This window comes from Gallus gallus, chromosome 28 (assembly GCF_016699485.2).
Source record: "Gallus gallus isolate bGalGal1 chromosome 28, bGalGal1.mat.broiler.GRCg7b, whole genome shotgun sequence".
In the NCBI taxonomy this organism is placed as follows: Eukaryota; Metazoa; Chordata; class Aves; order Galliformes; family Phasianidae; genus Gallus; species Gallus gallus.
Window position 1 is genome coordinate 2,864,009 of NC_052559.1, and position 22,373 is coordinate 2,886,381.

Genomic DNA, 22,373 nt, shown 5'->3' on the forward strand with positions numbered 1-22,373 from the left:
CATGTCCCCCATGGATCCATGTCCTTGGTGGCCCATCCACCCCCCACGTCCCCCATGGATCCATGTCCTTGGTGGCCATCCACCCCCACATCACTGATGGTTCATCCATCACCCCTATCCCTTTCAGCCTGTCCATGGGGCCATGTTGATGACCCATCCATACCCTAAGCTGCCTGGATCCATGTCCTTGGTGGCCCATCCACCCCCCACGTTGCCCCATGGATCCATGTCCTTGGTGGCCCATCCACCCCCCACATCCCCCATGGATCCACGTCCCTGGTGGCCCATCCACCCCCACATCACCAATGGCTCATCCATCACCCCTATCCTTTACATCCTGTCCACAGGACCGTGCTGATGCCCCATCCTTACCCTCCACTCTCGCCGTCCCACCCACGCCCTGCATCCTACACAGCACACCCACGGGCTCACACCCACCCACACCCCATTCCCCCCACGACCCATCTATACCGGTCCATCCACACCCCCGCGTCGTACACAGCGCGTTCACAGCCTCACTCCCTAAGCTCTCACCCAGCCTCTGCCTCCCCTCACCTCCCCCCATCCGCCGGGCCGCGCTGCCCACCCTCCCCCCCCCCTCCCCGTCCCTCCTCCCCCTCCGTGCGCTCAGCCCGGGGGGCGCTGCGGCGCGGGGCCGGGGCTGCAGGGGGCGCGAGCGGGCGGGGCGGGGGGCGCGGGGCGAGCGGGGCCGCGCGGGCAGAGCGGCGGGAACGGACGGAGGGGGGGGAAGGATGCCCAAAGCGGCGCTGCCGGGACAGCGCGGGGGGGCGCGGCGCCAGGCGGTGGGGTAAGGCGGGGGGGGGGGTGGGGATGGAGGGGGTGCGGGTAGGGGGGTGATGGGGGGGGGTATATCGGCGGCTAAAGGGGGTTCCTACGGGGATTGGGTAGTGGGGGGGGGTTAGTACGGATAGTAGTGCGGGGATGGGGGGGTCGCTGTAGGGGTGTATGGGGATGGGGATGAGTCGGTGGGGGGCTCGGGGGGGTCTCAAAGGGGATGGGGGGGATGTAGGTGGCTGGGGGGGCTGTGTGTGGGGTATATCGGCGGCTAAAGGGGGTCCCTACGGGGATTGGGTAGTGGGGGGGAGGGGTTTCTATGGGGATGTGGGGTGGGGGGGTCTGTGTGGGGGGAGGGAGGGAGGAGGGTGGTGATGGGGTGGGGGGGATAGTGGTGGCTGAGGGGTCTGCGTGGGGGTGGGGGGGGGGGGGTCCCTGTAGGGGTGAGGGCTGTATGGGGATGGGGATGAGTCGGAGGGGGGCTCGGGGGGGTCTTTATGGGGATGGGGTTGGGGGGGAATATAGGAGGCTGAGGGGTCTGTGTGGGGGTGGGGGGGATCCCTATGGGGGTAAGGGGGGGTCTCTATGGGCATGGGGGAGGGTCCCTGTGGTGGTGAGGGCTGTATGGGGATGGAGATGGGTCGATGGGGGCTTCGGGGGGGTCTCGATGGGGATGGAGGGGTCCCTTTGGGGATGGGGGAGGGCTGTGTGTGGCTGTTCAGGCTGTGTGGCCGGGGGGGCTCTGTGGGGGTCTCTGGAGGAGGTTGGGGTTGAGGCGCGGGAGCTGCGGGGTTCTGAGCACTGAGGGGAGGGGGGGGGGGTTCTCCAAGGGGCAGCCCCCCCTCAGGCAGCCGTACCCAGGGACTATATCCCGCGGCGTGCCCGGGCGGAGGGATCCGCCGCCCCCGGCCCTGCGAGAGGCGGAGCGCGGTGAGGGGGGGGGGCGGAGAACGGAACCGCGGGGGCGGGCGGAGCGGAGCAGAGCGGAGCGCGGCGCCTCACGGCCGAGGGAGGGCCGCGGCGTGGCCCAGAGGAGGCCGCTGCTTCGGGGCCGTGAGCGGAGCGGGAGGAGACTGCGGCCGTTGGGGGAGCGGGAAACGGCGGCGTCGGGCGGAGGGGGCGCGGGGAGCGGTGGGCCCGAGGCCGCGGCGGCGGAGATGGAGCGGAAGAGGTGGGAGCGGGCGGAGGGGGCTGCGCGGGGGGGAGGCGCCGCTGCCGCTCCGTGAGGGGAGTGCTGCGGAACGGGGGGGGGGGTCCCGCACTGCGACCTGATGGGGCTGCGCGGGGTCATTGGGGCTGGTGGAGGGCGCTGTGGGGGCGTTGGGGGGCTGCGTGGGGGTCGTTGTGGGCTGCTTGGAGCCATTGTGGGGGGCATGGGGGTCATTGTGGGGGGCGTGGGGGTCATTGTGGGCTGCTTGGGGGTCATTGGGGGCTGCTTGAGGTCATTGGGGGCTGCCTTGGGGCATTGTGTGCTGCTTGGAGTCATTATGGGCTGCTTGGGGGTCGTTGGGGGCTGCTTTGAGGTATTGTGGGCTGCTTGGAGAGTCATTGGGGGCTGCTTGGAGTCACTGGGGGCTGCTTTGAGGTGCTGGGGGGCTGTTTTTGGGGCTGCTGGCTCCCCTGCTGTGTGCCCCCCCACGAGGTGGGTGCTGTGGGATGATCCCTACGCGGTGCCCATATCCCCTCGCAGTGCTGCACAGCAGTGGGTCCGATGGGTGCTGGGTGCTCTGGGTGTCAGCAGGAGGGTCCCATCATCCCAGGTCTGCACCCACCGCCTGTCCCGTGCGGCTTTGGGGTCGAGTGAAGGCAGCGGGCTGTGCTGTGAGGGCAGGCAGAGGGCTCAGCAGTGCGGGGTGCTGCTGGGGAGGTGTATGGCTGGGAGCCACCTGCTTTGCCTGGAGGAGATGGAGATGAGAGCACAGCCGTGGTGGGCTGTGCGGATCTTCCTTCCAGCACCAGGAGCTGCCCCATGGGTAAAGCCAGGGCTGGAGGAGCTCAGTGTGGGTGCCTTTGGGGGATCCTTTGCGGTTGGTGGGATGTGCTCTGTGCACAGCGTTCATCTTCACCATCATGTTACAACGGTGAGGGTTAGCGTTGTGCACTGAGCTGAGCAGTGAGTGCTGGCTGTCAGGGTCTGATGCTGGAGGTGCCCACGCAGTGTTGGGTCCAGGGAAGGAAAAGCCCCACCTGCAGAGCTGGGGGTGCAGACGGCCGTTCTGCTTCCCAGGGACTTTGTTGTGGAGTTGCGCTCTTAGAGCCACGCTGAAAACAGAGCAGGGGGAGAGGATAAGTGCCATATAATCCCCGAGGTATAACGGGTTTTCCCTTTATATCAATTTGGACAGAGATCGAAGGTGTAACGTGGCCCCGCTGCACTAATTTTCGGTTACTGCTGCATTTTGCATTACCTCCGAGTGGAAAATATAGGAGCGGCGCTTTATGAATACCTCTGCTATTTCTGCCTGTTGCTTACCTGGCTGTTTTCTTTCACCCAGCTGCTCTGAGCACACGGACGCAGTGAGCGTGGACAATTGCGTGCACAGCTTCCCAGCAGAAATAACTGGAAACAAGCGCTCCCGCGTGCGATCGCCGGCCCTGGGGATTAACACCAATCCGAGGTGAGCAGCACGGGCAGCACAGACTGCTTTCCTTCTGGCTGCTGTGCTGTGTGGATGGAGATGTCCTTTTGTAGCCCTGAGTGCTAGCAGCAGATACCTGCTGTTCTGTATGGTCTGCTTTGGGAGGCGGATGCGTCGTACTCTTGCAGGGAGTCATCCCTCCAGGCTTGGCAATGGGAGCAGTGCAGGAGTGCTTTATGGTGTCAGTGCGTGGGGCTGATGGGCTGCGTCGAGGTGGAGGGTTTGCTCTGCGTGTCATGAAGGGAAGCATGGCAGTTGGTGAGGTCTGAGAGAGTTCTGGCTGTGTGATTCTTAAGCTCTCTGTGCCCACCTGAGGAAGGAGGGCTTACAGCTGCTCTGTGCAGCAGTGCTTGTATCTGTCTATGGGGTTTTTGGCAGCCCACCCACATCCTGCATGGCCTGTCCACAGCCCCATGTCCTTGGTGGCCCATTCAGTCCCGATGTTCTGCGTGGCCCAGCTGTGGCCATGTGCCCTTGGTGGCCCATTGAGCGAAGCCACGTGGATGTGGTGCTTCTGTGTGGGCTGTTGCTCTGGCTCAAGACGGCTGTGGGCTGTCAGCAGGGTGCCAGGGGTGGGTGATGGGGACAGTGATGCGTGGATATCCCTGTGGGCACACCAGGATAAGAAGCAGTGACTGCAGCAGTGGCTGTGGGGCTCACCTGGTCCCGATGGGTTTGCACTGTTGCTTTCCGTGTCTGTGCTGTCTCATTGCATCCCATAGAGGTGTGGGAGCACCAGGGTGAGTTCTGGACCTGGTACCACCCTGCTGCCACCAATAATGGAGACAGTGGAGCAGTGGCACGGAGCTACTCGGGGGGGTGGGATGCAGGCAGCGCAGGAGAGGAAAGAGGAGGCAAAGAGTGAGAAGAGGAGGAAGGGCATTTTGCATTATAACCATCACGAGGCTTTAAGCATATGCTTCTGATCACCCACCCCTTTTGACGTCGGTTGCGTCCATGAAAAGGCAGGCAACATCCGGAGGGAGCTGGTGGGATTTGTTTTGCCTTTTGTCCCTCGCTTCCCAAGTTGTGCAGATCTGGCGGATGCGAAATGGGGAGAGCAGGAGGGGAGGAGACTCATGGAGTGAGGCAGGAGGAGGGAGTGCTGGCAGCACAGCGCAGAGACAAAGGCTGAGCTGAGCACAGAGAGTGGGCACCTGGCGGCCACGTGCCCTGAATGGGCTGCGTGCATCCAACCCATCTGCACCCACTGCGTCCCTGAGTAGCAAATGAGGGCTGTGTGGGGTTGTTCTGCTAGTCCTGGGTAGGGAGGATACTGCGTGGCTGCTGGTGGGCAGCGTGGGAATCGCTGGTGGCTTTGTGCTTCCCTGCTTTATAGGAGTGGGGAGAAGTGTGGAAGGAGGGAATTCCCAGCTCGCAGCACCAGGACCTGCAGTCACATCCAGAAGAGGTCGATTTCTGCAGTTTGCTATCAAAATTTCTTCCATTCGGGTCTCTTCTGTGCCTTCACGTATCAGGAAGAAACCCGACAATAAAGCAAAGCTTCTGCTCTGCACTTGGAAAGAGAGAAATTTCCTCTTTCGTGCATTAAAAGTCCCATCAGCTTCATCGCTGCTGGAGCACCATCTCTGTGCCTCGTGCCTCGCTGGAAGCACAGCCTGCTGAGCTCTGTCAGTGGGGTTTTCTGGCTGCATTTTGCTTTCTGCCCCTCTCAGCACCACCGAGCTGCAGCAGCCCCACAGCTTCGTTCCCCCATTGAATTGGGATAAAAGTTTCTCTCTTTAACCCCTCGGTGCTTTTGTTTGGGGCCAGGCTTCCCCAGGGAGGAGGGACGGAGCTCTGAGTCATTTCAGGATCGTTTTAGTTGTGAGCTGAGCTGAGTTAGAAGCTGCTCTTCACATCCCTTGCAGAATTGCTAGAGTGCATACTGACAGATAGAGCTGCAGGCTTCGTGCAACACACTCTGAGTGCATCAGGTTCTGTTGCTCTGGAATCCCCCACGCTTTGAAGTGGCAGAACAAGAACCTTGCACCTCAGCACAGCCCTCAGCACGTTATTTTTAATATTCCCTTCGGTGGATTTCTGTTTCTGTTAAATAAATGGGAGCTGCAGCCCTCAGAAGAGGGAGCAGCATCCTGCCTTTCATGCAGCAGGAGCTTTTCTTCTCGACTTCGCTGACAGCAGCAAAAGCTCTGCCCAGAACACTGCTGGAGTTGGTTCTTCCTTTGGGGATCACAACATACAGCTCCCTTTGTGTTTTGAAGCAGTGGTTTCAAATTGGATGTCTGGATCCAGTCTGTTCCTGCCTGCTTCTTCCTGCTCTGATGCCATCTTCTGGTCTGAGCGTTCTGCAGCTCGCAGCGAGCCGTCCTGCATGCAGACAGGGATGGAGCCCTTCCTCCTCTGATATTCTGAGTATGATTTGTACTGACTTTCCCTTTCATGAGGTTTTTTTCTTGAGAGTTTTTAATCATTTGATTCCTTTTGGCTTTCTGCTTTTCTCTTCCCCCCTCCCTTCCCTTTTCCTTTCCCCCCCCCTCCTTCCCTTCCCTTTTCCTTTCCCCCCCCCTCCCTTCCCTTTTCCTTTCACCCCCCACTCCTTCCCTTCCCTCTTCCTTTACCCCCTCCTTCCCTTTCCTGTACAGCCTAATTGACCTCCTCCTGCCATTCAGTGCCATGGGACCAGAAATCCTGTGCTCACACTGCTTTTTTCAGCCTGTCCCGCTATGGAGCTTTCAAAGAAGTAGATAATACGGTGGAAAAACGCTTTTTCCTTTGAGCTACCCTAAAGAAGACCCCAGAGAGGTTGTTAGCATCTCAGCACCGCAGCGCTGGGGGGTGTTCTGCATTGCTGAAGCAGTGCTGCTTCCCTCTGCCTGTGACAGCTTCATTATTTCCAGTTATTCTTGGCCTTCGAGTAGAAATCTATGAGCAAGAAGCTGCGTTTCTGGCTTCAGGAGTAACAGAAGGTGACTTAATTACAGATCTCCAACTGGCTCCAGGAGGCATTGGAACCTCATCGGTGCTCATTTGTGTCCAGCAGGTGTAAGTTGTGCTGATAACACCTCTCTCTACCCTCCAGAGGAGCAAATGGAGTCTGTAATGTGCGTACACATATCTGGGGTTACCCCAACCCAAAAGCAGCACCGTTGCACTTGGAGATGATGCTGCTCTCATGTGATACGACTGACCTGTCCTAGCACTGCTAACTGCTGTGTGATGGAAGGAAACAGACAAATCTGGGGAGTTCTTGGTGTTTTTCACCCATGTAACCTGTGTTGGGTGCAGTGGGTGTATGTGAGCCTTTAGCAGACTGCATGTGCACACTGCTGGATGCACGCTGCTGTCCTCTGCTTCTCAGAAAACAAAGTGCTTGGCGTGTTAAGGATGCAAAGTAACAGAAATGAGAGGAATTAAGAGAAGAAAGCAGCCTTGTTGTGATGCTAAATGGGATGTGAGGACGACTTTGTGCTCAGTGTCTGTAGCTCTCACTGCAGTCACAGTGCATTGACTGCTTTTTGCTTTATGCACGAAATACAAAAGCAGTCAATTAGTGCTTTCTGTAGTGGTGCAAAGGGCTCTGCTGTTGTTAAAAGTAAAACAGGAGTTGGAGTGGTTTATGTGTGCTTGCCAGCTTGCAGTGTCCCATGTAAAATCAGGTGTGTAAGATGAATCTCTTCTCTTTTGCCATTAATTGAGAGCTTTGTAAGGTTTTGAGCTTTATTCTCGCATCAGTGAAGCGTTGTATTTCATTGCTTTGCACCATGGCAGTGAACTTCTTCCTCCTTGCTGCTGCACAACAGAGTCTGGGGAGGACTGATGGTACCTCTCAGACACAATGAGATTATCCTTGGAAACAGGTGTTGTTATTGGAGACAGCTGAGTGATAGCTGCCTCTCTGCCATGGTTTCTGTGCACTTATTCTGCTAATTATGCTGCTAATTTATACGTGGTCTAAATTTTGTTTCCAACACGTCCCAGCAAGTTCTCTGCTCCATTTGTCTCTCTCAGTGACGTGAGTGCAGTAATACCCATCTTGAGCTGAGCTCAGGGAGAGAAACACAACTTAAAGCAGCCTCTGTGCTGAAGTGCACAGGGTTTCATTCTCCCTCCTGATCTCTTTCTGTGCTTTTCCAGCCCCAGTGGGAAGAAGTTCCGCAGCAAACCCCAGCTGGCTCGCTACCTGGGCAGCTCCATGGACCTGAGCACCTTTGACTTCCGCACGGGGAAAATGCTGATGAGCAAAATGAACAAGAACAGGCAGAGGATGCGCTACGACTGTTCCAACCAAGCCAAAGTAAGTAGTTCACCTTTGGGATTAACTGAGGAGGCAGCACCGTGTGGGTGATGTGTACAAACAGCTGTCGTAAGCTTATGGATCAATTAGCACACAGCATGGTTCAGAGCAGCGTTGGTCCTTAGAACTTTTCTACAGCTCATAAATAAATGTGTTTAGCAGATAAGTATGTCTGCATTCTCAAGAAGAAAGCCTGTCCCACAGCCCTTCCCAGATGAGCAGAGCAGATCTCAGGGATGCAATTCCTGTCCTCCATGTAACTCAGGGTGCAGTCATGCTGTGAAAGCTTAGAATCATTAAGGCTGGAAAGACCACTGAGCTCATCTGGTCCAGCCTGAATGGATATCAGTGCTGTCAACGGAGAGTTTTGTTAAGAACTGAAGGTCTGTAGGAAAAGAAGAGTGTTTGATTCCAGCTACGTTATTGTAATTCAGTAGTGGATGCCAGTAAATAAAACCAGAGAGGTCAGGATGGTTTCTGGACTCACAAACTGCTCTCTAAATCCCATATAACAGATTTTCCTCCTTACTACAAATGTTGTATCAACACTTCTAGGTTTAGTGGCCCAAAGGTGGCTTGTCACATCAAAAGCTAAAATCCGTGTTCTGACTCTTAAATTCAGTCTAAATAGAGATAAAACTGTATAAATTAGATGAAGAGGGGAAAGTGTGGTTATGTTTGGAAGGCCTTAGGTGAGATCTGAGGGGTACCCTGCACTTTTAGCAGTCTCACTGATACAGATCATGCAGGTTTTCAAGTCCGTAAGTGCTGCTTTTGCATGCTGTGCATCTTTATAGCTGTAGTCGTATTTTGGCAAACGTGAAACGTTTTATGGCACTTTCTCCTTGCTTTTGTTTTGAAATGTTTAGGGCAAGCCTGATTTGAACACGGCACTGCCCGTCAGGCAGACGGCCTCCATCTTCAAACAGCCTGTCACAAAGATCACAAACCATCCCAGCAATAAGGTGAAGAGTGATCCGCAGAAAGCTGTGGACCAACCCCGGCAGGTGAGGCGTGGAGCTCAGAGGCTGCTTTTTCAGAAGGAAGAATCATAGAATCATAGAATGGGTTGGGTTGGAAGGGACCTCAAGGATCATGAAGCTCCAATCCCCTGCTGCATGCAGGGCCACCAACCTCCCCATTTCATACCAGCCCAGGCTGCCCACGGCCCCATCCAACCCGGCCTTGAACACCTCCAGGGATGGACGGGGCATCCACAGCCTCTCTGGGCAGCTGTTCAGCACCTCACCACTCTCACAGTAAAGCACTTCCCCCTGACATCCACCCTCAGTCTTCCCTCCTTCAACTTCAAACCATTTCCCCATGTCCTGCTGTTATCCACCCTCTCAAAGAGTTGCCTCCCCTCCTGTTTAATAGGTACTGAAAGGCTGCACTGAGGTCACCCCGCAGCCTTCCCTTCTCCAGGCTCAACAAGCGCAGCTCCCTCAGCCTGTCTTTGTAGGGGAGGTGCTGCAGCCCTCTGATAACCTTTGTGGCCTCCTCTGGACCCTCTCCAACAGCTCCCTGCCTTTCTTGTATTGGGGGCCCCACACCTGGACGCAGTACTGCAGATGGGGCCTCACGAGGGCAGAGCAGAGAGGGACAATCCCTCCCTGTCCCTGCTGGCCACCCCTCTTCTGATGGAGCCCAGGATCCGATTTGCTTTCTGAGCTGCAGGAGCACACTGCTGGCTCGCGTTCAGTTTTTCATCCACCAGGACCCTCAGGTCCTTCTCTGCAGAGCTAACTGCTGGTTTTTGCTGCTGAGAAGCCCCAAAATAATAAGGTGAAGTTTGACAGAGTCCATGGTAACGTGAGATTACAGAGAGCTTATAGTGCTCCCAGCTCTTAAATTAAGTCCTATCTACAAACTTAGGAGTCATCACCAATTTAGTGCAGCCATGATAAGATGTTTGAGTCCTGTGTATCCCTGTTCCTGTGCAGACTGCAGTGAGGTGTTCGTGATGTGCTGCACAGGATGGTCCCCCCCCTGCAGATGGGTTTATCATTACTGGCTAACTCCACCTCTTTGAGTACGATCAGAAATTCACTTGGAATGTCAGTGTGACAAAGTTGCCTGTTGTTTTTCTTCTGATGCTGTATATGTGCCAGCAAGAAAACAGACCAATGGTAAAGGAAATCTTTCAGCTTAATTTCATCGTGTGAAAGGATGCAAAGAGTGCGCTTGGAGCAGCGCAGCTTTGGAGCTGGGCATTGGTTCAAGTGAGGCTGGTATGTTCAAAGCTGCCTTTGGAAGGCGTTCTCAGTTCATTAGTGCTGCCCGGAGCTGACAGCCTGCTGCCTGCACAGAGCTCACACCAGGGCTTCTGTGGATCCTTTCCTGTCGTGAGCCCATCTTTATGCCTTTTGGGAACTAGAAGTTCAGCTTCATTAGTCTGTTCAGATGCTGTCAGTGGGTACCAATTAGGATGTCTTACACTCTTGCAGGTGGCATTCACGTGTGTCACTCAAAGAGGAAAGTGATTTCATTAAGACTACCTTATAAAATGCTCTTACATCTCACGCTAAGAACTTGATGCAAGCTTGAGAACTTACCTTTGTGAAACGTGATTGAGGAGCCCTTTGAAATGGAGTGGTGGTTACATTTTAAAGCCAGGCTGCTGGATTTCTAACATCGTTTCCTAAGGAGGAATGCTGCGTGTGTTGGCAGTCCTGTTGCTCCTCCTATAAGCCATCACATGCTGCTGTAATAGCCACCTATCTGAAAGCCAGAGAGGATATCCAGCTGATGCATTTTGGCTTTTGCAGTCCTCATGTCTTTGTGAGGAGCTTGTAGTGCTTGGATGTTGACAGGCATGAAAGGAGATGTGTCTGGCCTGCTTAGGGTGAGCTCTTAGTTTATCTCAACCTGGGTAAAGTTGCTTTATTGCAAGAAAGATTACATTCCAGCCGTTCACTGATGATCCTTTTACAGGCAGGCTGAGGGATGAAAGCGTACCCAGCTTTTCTATCCATCTCTCCACCAAACCACTGCTTCTTTTGCCTTTAAGTTCGAGGAGAGCCTGTAATGCAGCATTCAGGATGAGATGGGATCACTGTAATGAGAAATGCCAGGAGAGGGGTGAAATAAGGGGTGAAATAATGCTCGCATGAGTTCTGCATTGACTTCACTTCTGTGGCACGTGAGAGACAGCAGAAGAGGAGCAGCAGTGTAACAGTGCTGTCCCATACTGTGCTTGGGTGAAAGCAGAGTTGTCTCGCTGCTCCAGGTCAGAGGCAGTGATGTTCTGCTCCCAGGGTTGAAAGCCTTCTTCGGGGCAATAAATCAGGTTGAGGTGTGGAATTGATGGGGCAGTGAGGTTTGCTCCCTGCCTTCATGCATGGCAGAGCCCTTCTGTAGTGGCTCCAACCTTTGTCTGCAGCAGTGCCCTGCCTGCTTCTGTAGCAAGCAGGTGTTGGGTGTGTCTGTCAATGCCATTTCTTTGTGTGCACCAATCAATGCTTTCTTTCACGGCAGCTCTTCTGGGAGAAGAAATTAAGCGGGCTGAATGCTTTTGACATCGCAGAGGAGCTGGTGAAAACAATGGACCTTCCCAAAGGATTACAAGGTAATCAGCCTGCCCTTAGCTCTGGGGGTGATGTGTTGGTTCCAGTGATGATCCAGAGGTGCTGTGGTTGAGCTCTTCAGACCACTCCTCCTCCAACAGCAGCTGTTGGTGCCCTGTGACCTCCCTTTGTCCTTAGGGGATACAGCAGCATAATGAGAGGAAGTGGCAAAGTTGCTCGACTTCTATTTGTTTGTTTTCCAGAAGCAGTGCCTGTTTAAACCACTCCCAGGCTGTGTTTTACGTGGCACAATGAGGGATTGATCTGGGTTTGAATGACCTTGGGGGGAGTTGTGCAGGTGCTGTTAGAGCCATTTAGGACTGAGATTTGTCCGTGCTGACTCCTTAAATAACAGTACCTGCTTTACCATTAACATTTAAGTAGTGCTTTCTGTTTGATTTGCTGTTTGTTGTCACGTGCAGTGCTGACTGTCTCTTCTCTGCCTCGCAGGGGTTGGACCTGGTTGCACTGATGAGACCCTTCTGTCTGCCATAGCCAGTGCTCTGCACACCAGCACCATGCCCATCACTGGGCAGCTGTCTGCAGCCGTGGAGAAGAATCCTGGCGTGTGGCTCAACACTTCCCAGCCACTTTGCAAAGCATTTATGGTGACTGATGAAGATATTAGGTATTAAATTGTCTTGACAAGTTTTCCTCTAGTAGAACAGCACTCTCTCTGTTCAGTGGCGAGCTGAAACCTCTGGTAGAGGAGCATGGCTTTGAATGTGTCTTTATCAGAAAGGTGGAAGGAAACTGTGACATGAAGCAGCTCCTACACAGTCATGTTCTTAAAGCACCTTATTTTTTGACCACGGTCAGTTACTCTGAGGTCTCAGGTTCGTGTTTGTTCTTCATATCACTATGTCTCCTTTAATTGACAAAGGTGGCTGAGTTTGAGTAACGTTGGTTAGGGCACCTCTCAAGAAAAGGGGCTCTTGGGAAAACACTAAATGTATTTTCACCATCTTACTCTTCTGTGTCAGCACGGGACCAACTGAAAGCATCAACCACTGCTGTGGCAGTGAACAAGGATGCAATTGGTGTAGCTGCAGCTTGCTTTCAACAAATCAGGGTCGGTCAGATTCAGCTTTAAGCACCTGATAATGTATTTGGTCTATTCCTTTCTCACACCTGAAATCACACTACTTCACCTTCATTAACAGTGCATAAAGGCAGGAATTGTTTTGACTGCTCAGCTGGTCAATCTTTTTGAACTACAGGATGACATGTGTGGGGTGTGATGTAGACATGAATGACCAGGAAAAGCAGCCTGTTTATAGCTTTCTGGTTTCCTGTGGCTGAGATGAAATAGGAATCTCATGCACTGCAGCTTGTTGACCGATTCCTTATGCTGCATTACATGACTGTGAGATAAAAGGAGCTGTAACACTGAAATATTACATGGAAAAATTAAGGTGTTTCTTTCAACCTCACTTCAATGCCAGGCTTTCTTTTTTTAATGGTACAGCTCTTGCAGAAGACTCTTTCCAAGTCCTACTTTTCTGCCCAGCCTTGTCTGTGAGCAGTATTTCTCTTGCTTGAAGTAGCTTTGGGAATTAATGTAAATGTTGGTTGATTTGGGGCAGGAAGCAAGAGGAGCTGGTGCAGCAGGTGCGGAAGAGGCTGGAGGAAGCTCTGATGGCTGACATGCTGGCCCATGTAGAGGAGATAGCAAGAGATGGGGAAGCTCCTACAGAGAAAGAAGGAGGTGAGGAAGAAGGAGAAGATGAGGAGGAGGAAGAGGAACAGGATCATGACCAGGAAATGGAGAATGTATAGTCCAGGTAACGTGGCAGCCTCCTTTCTCACCTAAACTTACTGAATAGTGCTTCACTGAAGGCAGAAATGTTTTCCAGGGGAACCCTGGCATACGTTGACCAATCTTTGCTTCTAAGCATACGCTTTCACAGCGTGCTTTTAGTGCAGAAATCAAATGCTTTGCTGGCTGTGATACCTGGTGAGCATTTGCATTGCCGTGAAGCATTCTGGGCCTTAAGTTTGCATCAGATGGAATGGCTGAGTGGGTAACCAGACTCTGAATGGAAGCCCATGAAGGATTTGATATTGGAAATGGATCGGTTCGTAAAAATCTATGCCTTGTGAGGTCATTTTCCCCCCCCATTTGATTTACTACAGACCTGTGAGAGGCAGGAGGGTCCTGCAGGGAGGCAGGACAGCTGATGTCTTATGGGCTCTGTTCTCTTTTGCTTTTTCAGCAAGCGTTTTTCTTGCAGAACATATCAGAGGGCACAGTCCTGGAAACTGGAAACAGTACTTTTAGAAATCATCAAAGGGCAACCTGACTACCAGGAGAGGGAAGTTGCTAAAATACTTTGTGGCAGGAATTTGTAAACTGAAAGTAACAGAGGAATGTACGTGTTCAGAATCTGAGAAGGACTGAATTGTTTAATGCTGCCAACTGCAGGGTTCACAGAAATGTGCCTTTACACTCAGCAGCCTTTAAAGTTATCATCAGGAGCTGCTGCTTGTGCTCAGGTCTGTCTGACTTTCACTTTTACAGTGGAACTTTTTAAAGGTGCAGGTGGAGTTTTTTTTTACTGTCTTGTAACCCAAAGTAGCTCTGAGTAATAAATCTTTACTGTGTAGGAATGCAGAGGTGGGAGGGAGTGGGGGGGGGGGAGGGGGAAGAAAGGTACTTCATGCAGCGAGATGGAAACAGAACTCAGTGGTTTTAATTTTTGATCATTTTAGCCTAAGAAAGCAATGAACATTCTGTGCCTGTGATAGGACAGCCAATAGCCTGGGTGCTGCATTGTGCAGATTCCAGTGGTGTGAGCCTGACAGGCAGGGATCAGGAATGTGGAGGAAGAATGGATCTTTAGGATGAACAGCAGAAGAAAAGAAGCCCGTTGGAGGGAGTGGCAGCTGCATTTCAGTATGAGGTAGAATGAAGAATGATTTATGTGAAGCTGGAAGGTTGGTTGTAATGTGAAATCTGTTCAGCATTCAGGAGATACCATCTTGCATCTGGGCTCTATATTTTCCTGGTTTACCACATGACCAGCAGTAGCTTTATTTGGACAGGGAATATCTCACATTCCTTTCTACTACAGAGGTCTGGCCCAGCAGAGAACCATAACAAACTATCTGCTGAAGGTGAAAAACAGGAGATAAAGAAGTGGTGATGTTTTAAAGGCATTCAGGAGTGTCTCCTAACTTACCAGGTCTTTTTTTTTTTGTCTTCTAGGGAGTTCCATCTAAGAATTCCCACTACAAACCCTACCAGCAGGGTCAGCACAACTATTTACAAAGCCAAGAGTGTCTGCAGAGTAAATTGCACCACCGGTCCAGCTGCAACTATGAGCATTTTGATGTACACTTCAGGAAAGCCAAGAAGCTGATGGTTCATTCATTGCTGGGTAGTTTGGAAGATGGAACTTGACTAAGCTCTGCTCCCCCTCCTTTTTGTAAAGGGGGAGAGCAACGGGGGAAACAAAAGTGTGGGGGGGGAGGGAATAAAGGAATACTAAACAGTGGGAGGGAATGTATTAGGAACCAAACTCCCTGTCCTTTTTAATGTGGTTCTGGTTTTGTGGGTCAGTGATAGGTGCTACGTTTTTCAAGCTTTTCTATCCAAGTACCTTTAAGGATGACCCATAGAAACCATTTTCTCTCTGATGCAAGCGAGAGAGATGCCGTTTCACTCCTTGGCTGCTCTGCTGTGGGCTACCTGTCTGTACCAGTCTGTACAGAGGTCATTTTATGTTGTGGATTGTCATTCCATGTGTCAATTCAGGTCAGTGAATTTCATTTTCCTCACAAGGCCACATTGGTCTTGGCAGCGTAGTCTCAGAGATGAACTACCAGTGCCTCTTCCACCTGAGGTTTTGATGAGTAGGGGAAGTTACACATGAGGAACTGGTCAATGGCAATCTGGTTTTTAGTGAGTTCCAACATCCTACCAAATGCACTACAGTGCACGTTTTTATACGGAGTTCTGTGTATGCCCAGGCATAGCAGAACAGATAAAATAAAATATACCCGCTCAGTGGTATATTTTGCTTTGGTTTATTCTGGTCAGAAGGACCTTCTCAACTCAGAATGGGAGGATTACTCATTTCTGACTGACAATGAGGAAGACTTCCTCTTTTCTCTTTTGGTGCCAAGATCCCTCACCTCTGTTTCTGTGTGTGTGGAGGGAAGGGAATCCATTCCAATAGGTGTTTCTACACATCTGCTTTCATGTGCAGTAATGTTCTGACCTCTTTTAAAAACAAGGCAAAAGGTTGATTTTTTTCTATAATTGTTACCTAAAAAGACAAAAAAAAAAAAAAAATCTAAAGCTTTTTATTAAGTATTAAACCTTTCTTATTTGCATGTGCAGTGAAGTGACCAGCATTTTGTGTCCAAAAAATGAAATGATGTGAAACCTGCCTTAATGTGTTTATAAGTATTTGGCTTCACCGTGGGTACCTTGATTGATTCCTCAGTCTCTTCTAGTACAACTGTGAGCATTTTGGGGGTAACTTGGGGCTAAAAAGGGCTTTATCTGGGGCGGGAGGATAGGGAGAGGGGAGGAAGATGAGTATATAGCTTGGAGAATACATTGACTAGGTTGCAGAAGTTATTGTAGTCTATTTGTAGTTATTGTGGGTATCCACTGCATCACTCGTGCGTGGACATCTCAGTATAAAGTGGTGGATTAAATATCGTGCCACGAACCACTTGTACAAGTTGTTGGTATCCCAAAACTTGGGGAAGAAAGTAGCTCCCAGAGCCTTTATTGTGTGAGAATGGTTAGCAGTCAGAGCGAGGGGCTGGGGACCTTTGGGGAGTAGTTTTTGCTTTAGTGACGTCCGTAGGGTTAAAGCTCCTTGGAAAAGATCCCATGCCAAAGTGACTGATACTGTATTAACTTTTCTTAAAGATGTGAAAATGCAAAATTCTTTTGCTATTGCTCATTTGGAGTACTGCAAGGAGACTGAAGTTGTACTTTGCTGCTGCTGTACCAGGTATTGCCTTGGGGGGTCTTTGCCTTCTACTGCAGCCAGTGAAGATGATTTTCCTTTTTAAACAGTCTGTTACGGTTATTATTCTGTAAACCTGTCCTCTTGTAATTCATTGTGTTGAATTAAATGTTTCTCACAAAGTGGAGGCTCTTCTCTCCTCCCTCGAGCCCCTGCTTGGAGGTCGTGTGCTGTATTCCAGTTGTGTGGGCAGGGAGATGTTCACATGTTCGTGGTGGGCTCTGTGCTCAGGTTTGGATCTCTGTGTTTGAGGTCCATAAGAGGAGGATAAGGGTGACGTTGTGGAAAGCTGCTGAGTCCTGCATCCTGAGGTGTGCTGTGTTTTAGGCTGGATTTTAGCTCTAGAAGTCCATAGCCCGCCCTGGAGGGGTTCCTATGACAGCAGCGACCACATTCTGATGCCATTTTGGTGTTTTTTCTGTAAACTTTTGATATCTAGCAATGCCTCTGCTTGCTTTTATTTAAATGAAAATCCACGCTAAGCATACGTAGCACCACAACACCGAGGAGCTGACAGTACTGCTTTGGTGCACCGGAGATTAAGAAGAATGAACCAAGAAGTTCAAATTGCTGTCAGTTCCTGCATCAAATCAAAAGCCTACCTATGTCTGCATTCACACGGAGGGAGCTGATTGCTCAGAGTACCAGAAAAGGAGGACAGGACACCCAAAGGAACTTAGATTAACGTTACCTGCTTGCTGAGATGGGTGAGTAGATAAACGTTCCTTGGAAAGGAGCTCTCTGTCTTTCTCACGTTGCTGCTCTGATCACGGAGTTTCTCATTGCAGCCTGCTGCCGTGGACGTGATGGAGGGGCACACATTGACCTGCCTTCATTCTGTATATCCCCAAGATGGAGAGAGCGTCGTTATCGAGGCGTATCTTTTGAAGCAGTGAATAAGTAAAGAAAACCACGTAAGCAAAGTAATAGAATGGAATTCAGGCAAAATGTATCAGGCTTAGGTTTGTCCTGCGTGGTGTTTGCACTGATAGGCTGCTTTGGTCATCTGAAAGGATGGCACCAAGCTTTGTAAGTGGTCATCTTCAGTGGGAAGTGCAGCTGCAGTCGTGCATCTTTGGCTGAGCTCACAAAAGCCAAACCAGCCCTGTCCTGGGCTCCTTGTGATGCTTCACGTCCCACCTGGAAGCAGCAGCCTGCTCGGTGGTGGGGGGCACTGCTCGGAGGAGAGGCTTTATAGTTCTGCAGTGAAATCAGCAATTTGCACAGATCTTGGTGCAGTTTAAGCCTGCAGGGCTCTTGGAGGTGGCTGTGCCCCAGAGAAAGCCAGCTCCCATCTGAAGCCCAACTTGCTGGGCTGCCTGTTGAGCAAGAGAAGGGAGGAGTTTACTTGCTTGTAAACCGAGTGTATTAGGAAGAGAAAACAGGCGTGAGAGGCACAGCTGGGCTGCTGCTGTGGGCATGCTGAACCCAGCACGTGGAGCCTTTTGTTCCACCTCTCCCATGGCTTCCTAGCAATGAGACCGCAGCAAAAAGGTTTAATGTGAGAATTCACTGATAAATGCACCCTCTTGTTCTGCTTCCTGGGCGAGGGGAGGAGCTGGAATGAACTTGGCAAATGAGAAACACGTGCTTCTATCAGGCGAGGCACGTTTGGGTTGCAGTGGGAGCTGAAAGCGTTTGCTTTGTGCCAAGCAGGCTGCTGAATGGAAGCTTTCCAGCAGTGGCAGTTTATCAGCTGCTGGTGGAGGTAATTCTGCTTCTCTATAGCTCTGGCAGGCTGTCCTGCTCCTTTCTGTAAGCGGAGGAAACGCTGAATGGGAGTGTAAATGAAGGTGAAAGGGAACAAAACATTGCATGCATTTTGCAGCTGTCTTGCTGAAAGCTAATCTCTCCCAGGCTGACAGCAGTGTGAGGAGCAGAGGGGAGAGGCAGTGTGCCGTGCTGATAAAGTTTCCTTGGTCAGCTGAGTTTTGCTGCTGGTCCTTTGGTGCCTGGCTGCAAAAAGGGCCCTCCCCATCTTTCCTACGTGCTCAGCTTCCTTCTGGCTGAGCCTTGCTGCTTCCTCTATTCGTTTCTGTAATTCACTCCCACTCTTTACTACTTTGCAGGAGGTGGTAGAGCAGAACATAGGGAAGGACGGCCCATCTCCAAGCACCTGAGGCACGTCCTATTGGTCTTGCTTTAAAGAGAGCCCATTCCACGTAGCCTGATGCTCAAAGAGAAGGTAGGATAACGTGAGGAGAGAGGGTGGGATGAAGGGAAGGTCAGGTTTTTAGGGTTAACTCTCCAGTCAGCCCTGTTTGTATGCATGCAATCCCAAATGTAAGACCAAACTCCAGGAGTCAGGGCGCCCATGCAAATCTTTGGCTCACACCCTGTCCATAAGGTGCAGTTACCCCCTATCCAATGAAGTGCATGTTCATAGCTGCTGTCACACACCACACAGACTTATCAGAGCCACGATATGCACCACAGCTCCCTGCTGTAAGCCAGAATATCACACCCTGGGTTGGATGCAGCGAGCGAAAAGCTCAGGTTTGCCCTCGGATGATCAGAGATCAGCCGTGCTGCCTTGAACTAATGAGGGCAGAGCATTGCCCTTTTGTTTAACCCCATGGCCAGCTGCTGCGTGTGAGAGCAGCACAGAGCAGTGTCTGCTGAGGGCTGATCTGCAGCCATAACATTTTGAACTCCAGCGTGACCTGCCAAATGGCATTAGAAATGATTGCCAGGGTTACGGGCTGGCTTTGTCATTGAGTATTGATGACACAGACCCAGTGCCAACGGCTGCTAATAAGTTTTATTTACCAAACAAGGCAAGCCATCATTGAATCCATTCAGTTAATCTCTTAATGTTGAGTGCGTTCTTGGTACCTCGCGGGGTCACAAAGGGAAATGCTTCGAGATGGTGCAGAACTGGAATAGTAGGGCAGGGAGTGACCTGGTGGTGGTTTGTCTCTAGTGGCAGAGCTCAGGAACTGCTCAGCTGAGGAGAGCTGTGTGCATTTGCATGGACAAAGTACAGCTCTTGCGATGAATAGGCCCCGAGTTTGGGCTTTCTGAAGGAAATTAGGAAGTTATTACTCGGGTTTGCTTGTAATTTGAGTACAGTTTTATGTCCTGGATCAGCCCGTGAAGCAGATTTGACTGCGATGCAATGATCTGAAGGGCTGTAAAACTTGAAAGCTTGGTTTACAATCGTTTATTTTTCGTGCTTTTATCTGATGTGCAATAAATTCCTAGCTTTGCATCAAGTGCTGCTCCACGACTTCTCCCAGTCATTACCTGGAAGCTGCATCCTTCATTAATCCCATGCATGGCAACGAGACGTCTGCTCACGGCTTCCCCCAGCGTGCCTTCCTGATGTGCTGCTGCAGCAGGAGAGAAAGTTTTGGTGGCGCTGACGCTGGGAGGTGACAGGAGAAGAGGTGTGCTCAGCCTTTTGCACTGCACGGGATGCATCTGTGTGTGCACGGGGGGGCACACGGGTTGGTCAGCACAGTGTGTGTGCCCAGTGCATTTTTCCACGCCACGCTGACGTGGAGCCTCCTCACCTCCATCCACATCCATCTGTTGTTCCCCTCCGTCAGCGACTTTGCGAGATGATTGATCTCAGGCTTAGGTCATTTTTCAAGTTGCAGATCTTGTCAATCTGTCTGGCTCCACCTACATGCAGTGATTCAGCTCCTGATGTGCTGAAATATTCCCCTAAGCCTTCCCACACACCACCGAGGGCTTTTTTTATAGTCCTTCTCCAGGCTGCACCACCTCTCCCGCGCTGTGCTCAAAGCGTGTGTTCTTTGCATGATGTTTGCATGATTCCTTTTGCTCGGAGAGCAGTGCAGAAAGTCGAGTTAGAGCTCCTGAAGAGTTAGGAGAGCCACTGCAAAACACGCTCCCCACCTAAAGGCTGGATCCCGTGTATCACATTTGGCTAATGTGCTGTGATTAAAGGAACTGGAGACAAGCGTGGGGCTTTCCCCCCCTCCCCGCCCCGTCCCTGTACCTTCAGGTATTCTCTCTTTAGGACTTGGTCTTTGTAACAGTTAATATTCTCGGTAGGGTGTTGCAAGTTCTGCATTTGCACACTTGACCTGAAATAGAAGTGGCTGTCACAGAATTATGGAGGGAGTTACACTCGCGTGGCTACGGTGGTAATAATAACTTTGCTGTAGTTATATTGATCTATTTCCACATCCAGAAAACGGCTTAATGTGCTCTTACACCTCTGCTTTGCCTTCAGTACAGCGTTCTTAACTCCCTGCCTGTGTGCAGGGGGTGGCTTTGGGTGACAGCCATGCTCTGAGGATGCTCAGCTGAGGACGGTGCCAGCACAGTGCTGAGCCCTCTTTGCACAGCGACTGCAGACAGCAGAGGGCTGTGCTGGAGGCACAGCTGAGAGGTGTGAGACCCACAGCAGCTCTTGGGGGCAGCTCCCCAACTTGGGGCTGCTTGGCAAATGGCTGCAGAGCAGCAGCAGAGGGAATTGGGAGCGAGCCCTGATAGGAAATGGGGAAGCCGTAAGCAAGCATTGTGCAGGTGGGCTTGGAAGCAGCAGTGCCAGCCTTCTCCTTTCAGTTGTGTTCGGGGAAGTTGGATCTTAGAATCACAGCATCATTAGGACTGGAAAAGACCTCTAAGATGACCAAACCCACCCCACAGTGCCCACCGACTGCCCCCGGGTGCCACTCCTCCACTGTTCTTCATTGTGGCGATGGAGTTTTTGGTAGGCAAGTGGAGTTGTGCTAAAGAATGCGTCTAATTTATGTAATCCGTGTTCTGTTAATGAAGCCGAGTGTTTTAAGGACTTGCTAATTACACAGGTTAAAAAAGGAGGTAACTTAGGGTCACGAGTGAAATTAAGAAGCGAAGGAAAGAAGAAAAAGCCTGAGCTGCCTGTGCTGAAAATGGAACAGAGCACAGGCATAACATCTAGAAACCAGATTTGCCGAAAGAAAAGCTTGAAATAAGAGCTGGCACTTCCCTGGGTGTTGTGGGACGTGACGCAGTGACTTCCCAAAAGGGCTGAGAGCGCAGCGTGGGCAAAAGTGACAGCGTTTGGAGCTGCTGTTGCAGTTGCTGGGGTGACTTCGGGAGCCCATGCACAGCATTCCTTATGGAGCTTCGGGATGGCATCGGCTCAGGCTGCACAGAGCCACAAAGGATGGGGAGGACCTCAGAGAGCACCAACCCACCCCACTGTGTCCCCACGGGCCACATCTGCACTGTTCTTGGCCGCCTCTGGGAGTTTTTGGGGGGGCTTTTTTATGCCTATCTGGAAATAGGAGAAGCGGGGAATGGAGAGGTTGCACCGTTCCGTTGCAAGTAATGGAAAAGCCACTATTTTTAGTGGTTGGATGGGGGTGATTCAGCTCACCGAACGAAATATTCGGGGATGTGGGAGGAGGAGACGTCTCGCAGTCAGATCTGCTTTTGCCACATCTGCCCTCTGCAGAGAGCTGCAGCAGCTGTGAGCTGCTCCCATCGGCCCCACAGCCCTCAGCAGCTCATGGCATGGGATGGGGGGGTGCTGTGGGCACAGGGCAGGTGGGGCTGAGCGCAGACTGATGGTGAAATGGTGGTGGGAAGGAGCAGAGCAGAGTGCAGAAGCAGCAGCTCAGAGCTCAGCACCTCCATGTCCAAAGGTAACCGAGAGGAGAGGAGCAAGCAAGGCTTGCACGAAGCATTCCAGCAACTGGAGAACGTTCCTCTTAGCTGCCAACCGAACGGAATGGAAAGAAGAAGGCGGTTCCTGACGGCTCTTATCTCGGTGGAGAAACGATGGAGAAGTTTAAGGGGATCGTCGCAAGGATGGGCTGAAAGTCCCTCCCCGTGGATCAGAGCTCGGGAGCACAAGGGCAGAGCTGGGGGTGGTGGTTTGACCCGCAGGAGTTAATGTTTAGTGGGATGTGTGCAGGGCAAACAGGGAGGGGGGGACCTGGGGTGGGGGTTTCTGGGCCAGGCACGGAGGGGTCTTGCAGTGGAAATACAATCCCGTAGGGCTGAACGGGGGGCGGGGTGAGAGAACGGTGTGGAAAATGGCAAAAATAAAGCTTGAGAATGGGGCCTGTGGACTTTGAGCAGGATGGGGTGGGTATGGGAGGCAACGGGTGAGCCGAGAGCTGATCTCCGTAGCCTTAGGGTGAGTGAGTGAGTGAGTGTGCGG

At 51.8% G+C, this 22,373-nt stretch overlaps 1 protein-coding gene and 1 long non-coding RNA gene across 6 annotated transcripts; one reads left to right on the plus strand and one right to left on the minus strand.

The window, feature by feature from the left end:
- The first annotated feature begins 701 nt into the window (after positions 1-701).
- Positions 702-16,368, plus strand: MBD3 (methyl-CpG binding domain protein 3). 5 transcript variants are annotated; one of them, XM_015299948.4, is made up of 10 exons: positions 1,908-1,966; positions 3,291-3,413; positions 5,663-5,810; positions 6,380-6,440; positions 7,533-7,692; positions 8,562-8,699; positions 11,170-11,260; positions 11,709-11,886; positions 12,845-13,042; positions 14,467-16,368. In XM_015299948.4, the coding sequence occupies exons 3-9, from the start codon at positions 5,720-5,722 to the stop codon at positions 13,035-13,037; spliced, it is 912 nt and encodes a 303-aa protein (XP_015155434.2). In that variant the 5' UTR covers positions 1,908-1,966; positions 3,291-3,413; positions 5,663-5,719; the 3' UTR covers positions 13,038-13,042; positions 14,467-16,368.
- LOC121107747 lies at positions 16,174-22,294 on the minus strand. Its single transcript, XR_005842147.2, has 2 exons — positions 19,762-22,294; positions 16,174-19,578 (listed from the first exon to the last, which is right to left on the minus strand). It is a non-coding gene; the product is annotated as an uncharacterized LOC121107747 (long non-coding RNA).
- Between the last annotated feature and the right edge of the window lie 79 nt (positions 22,295-22,373).

Coding starts and splice junctions, on each gene's coding strand:
- MBD3 (XM_015299946.4), top strand. CDS start 753: ATGCCCAAAGCGGCGCTGCCGGGACAGCGCGGGGGGGCGCGGCGCCAG. Junction 3,414..7,532: donor GGGATTAACACCAATCCGAG/GTGAGCAGCACG, acceptor GTGCTTTTCCAG/CCCCAGTGGGAAGAAGTTCC. Junction 11,887..12,844: donor GTGACTGATGAAGATATTAG/GTATTAAATTGT, acceptor GATTTGGGGCAG/GAAGCAAGAGGAGCTGGTGC.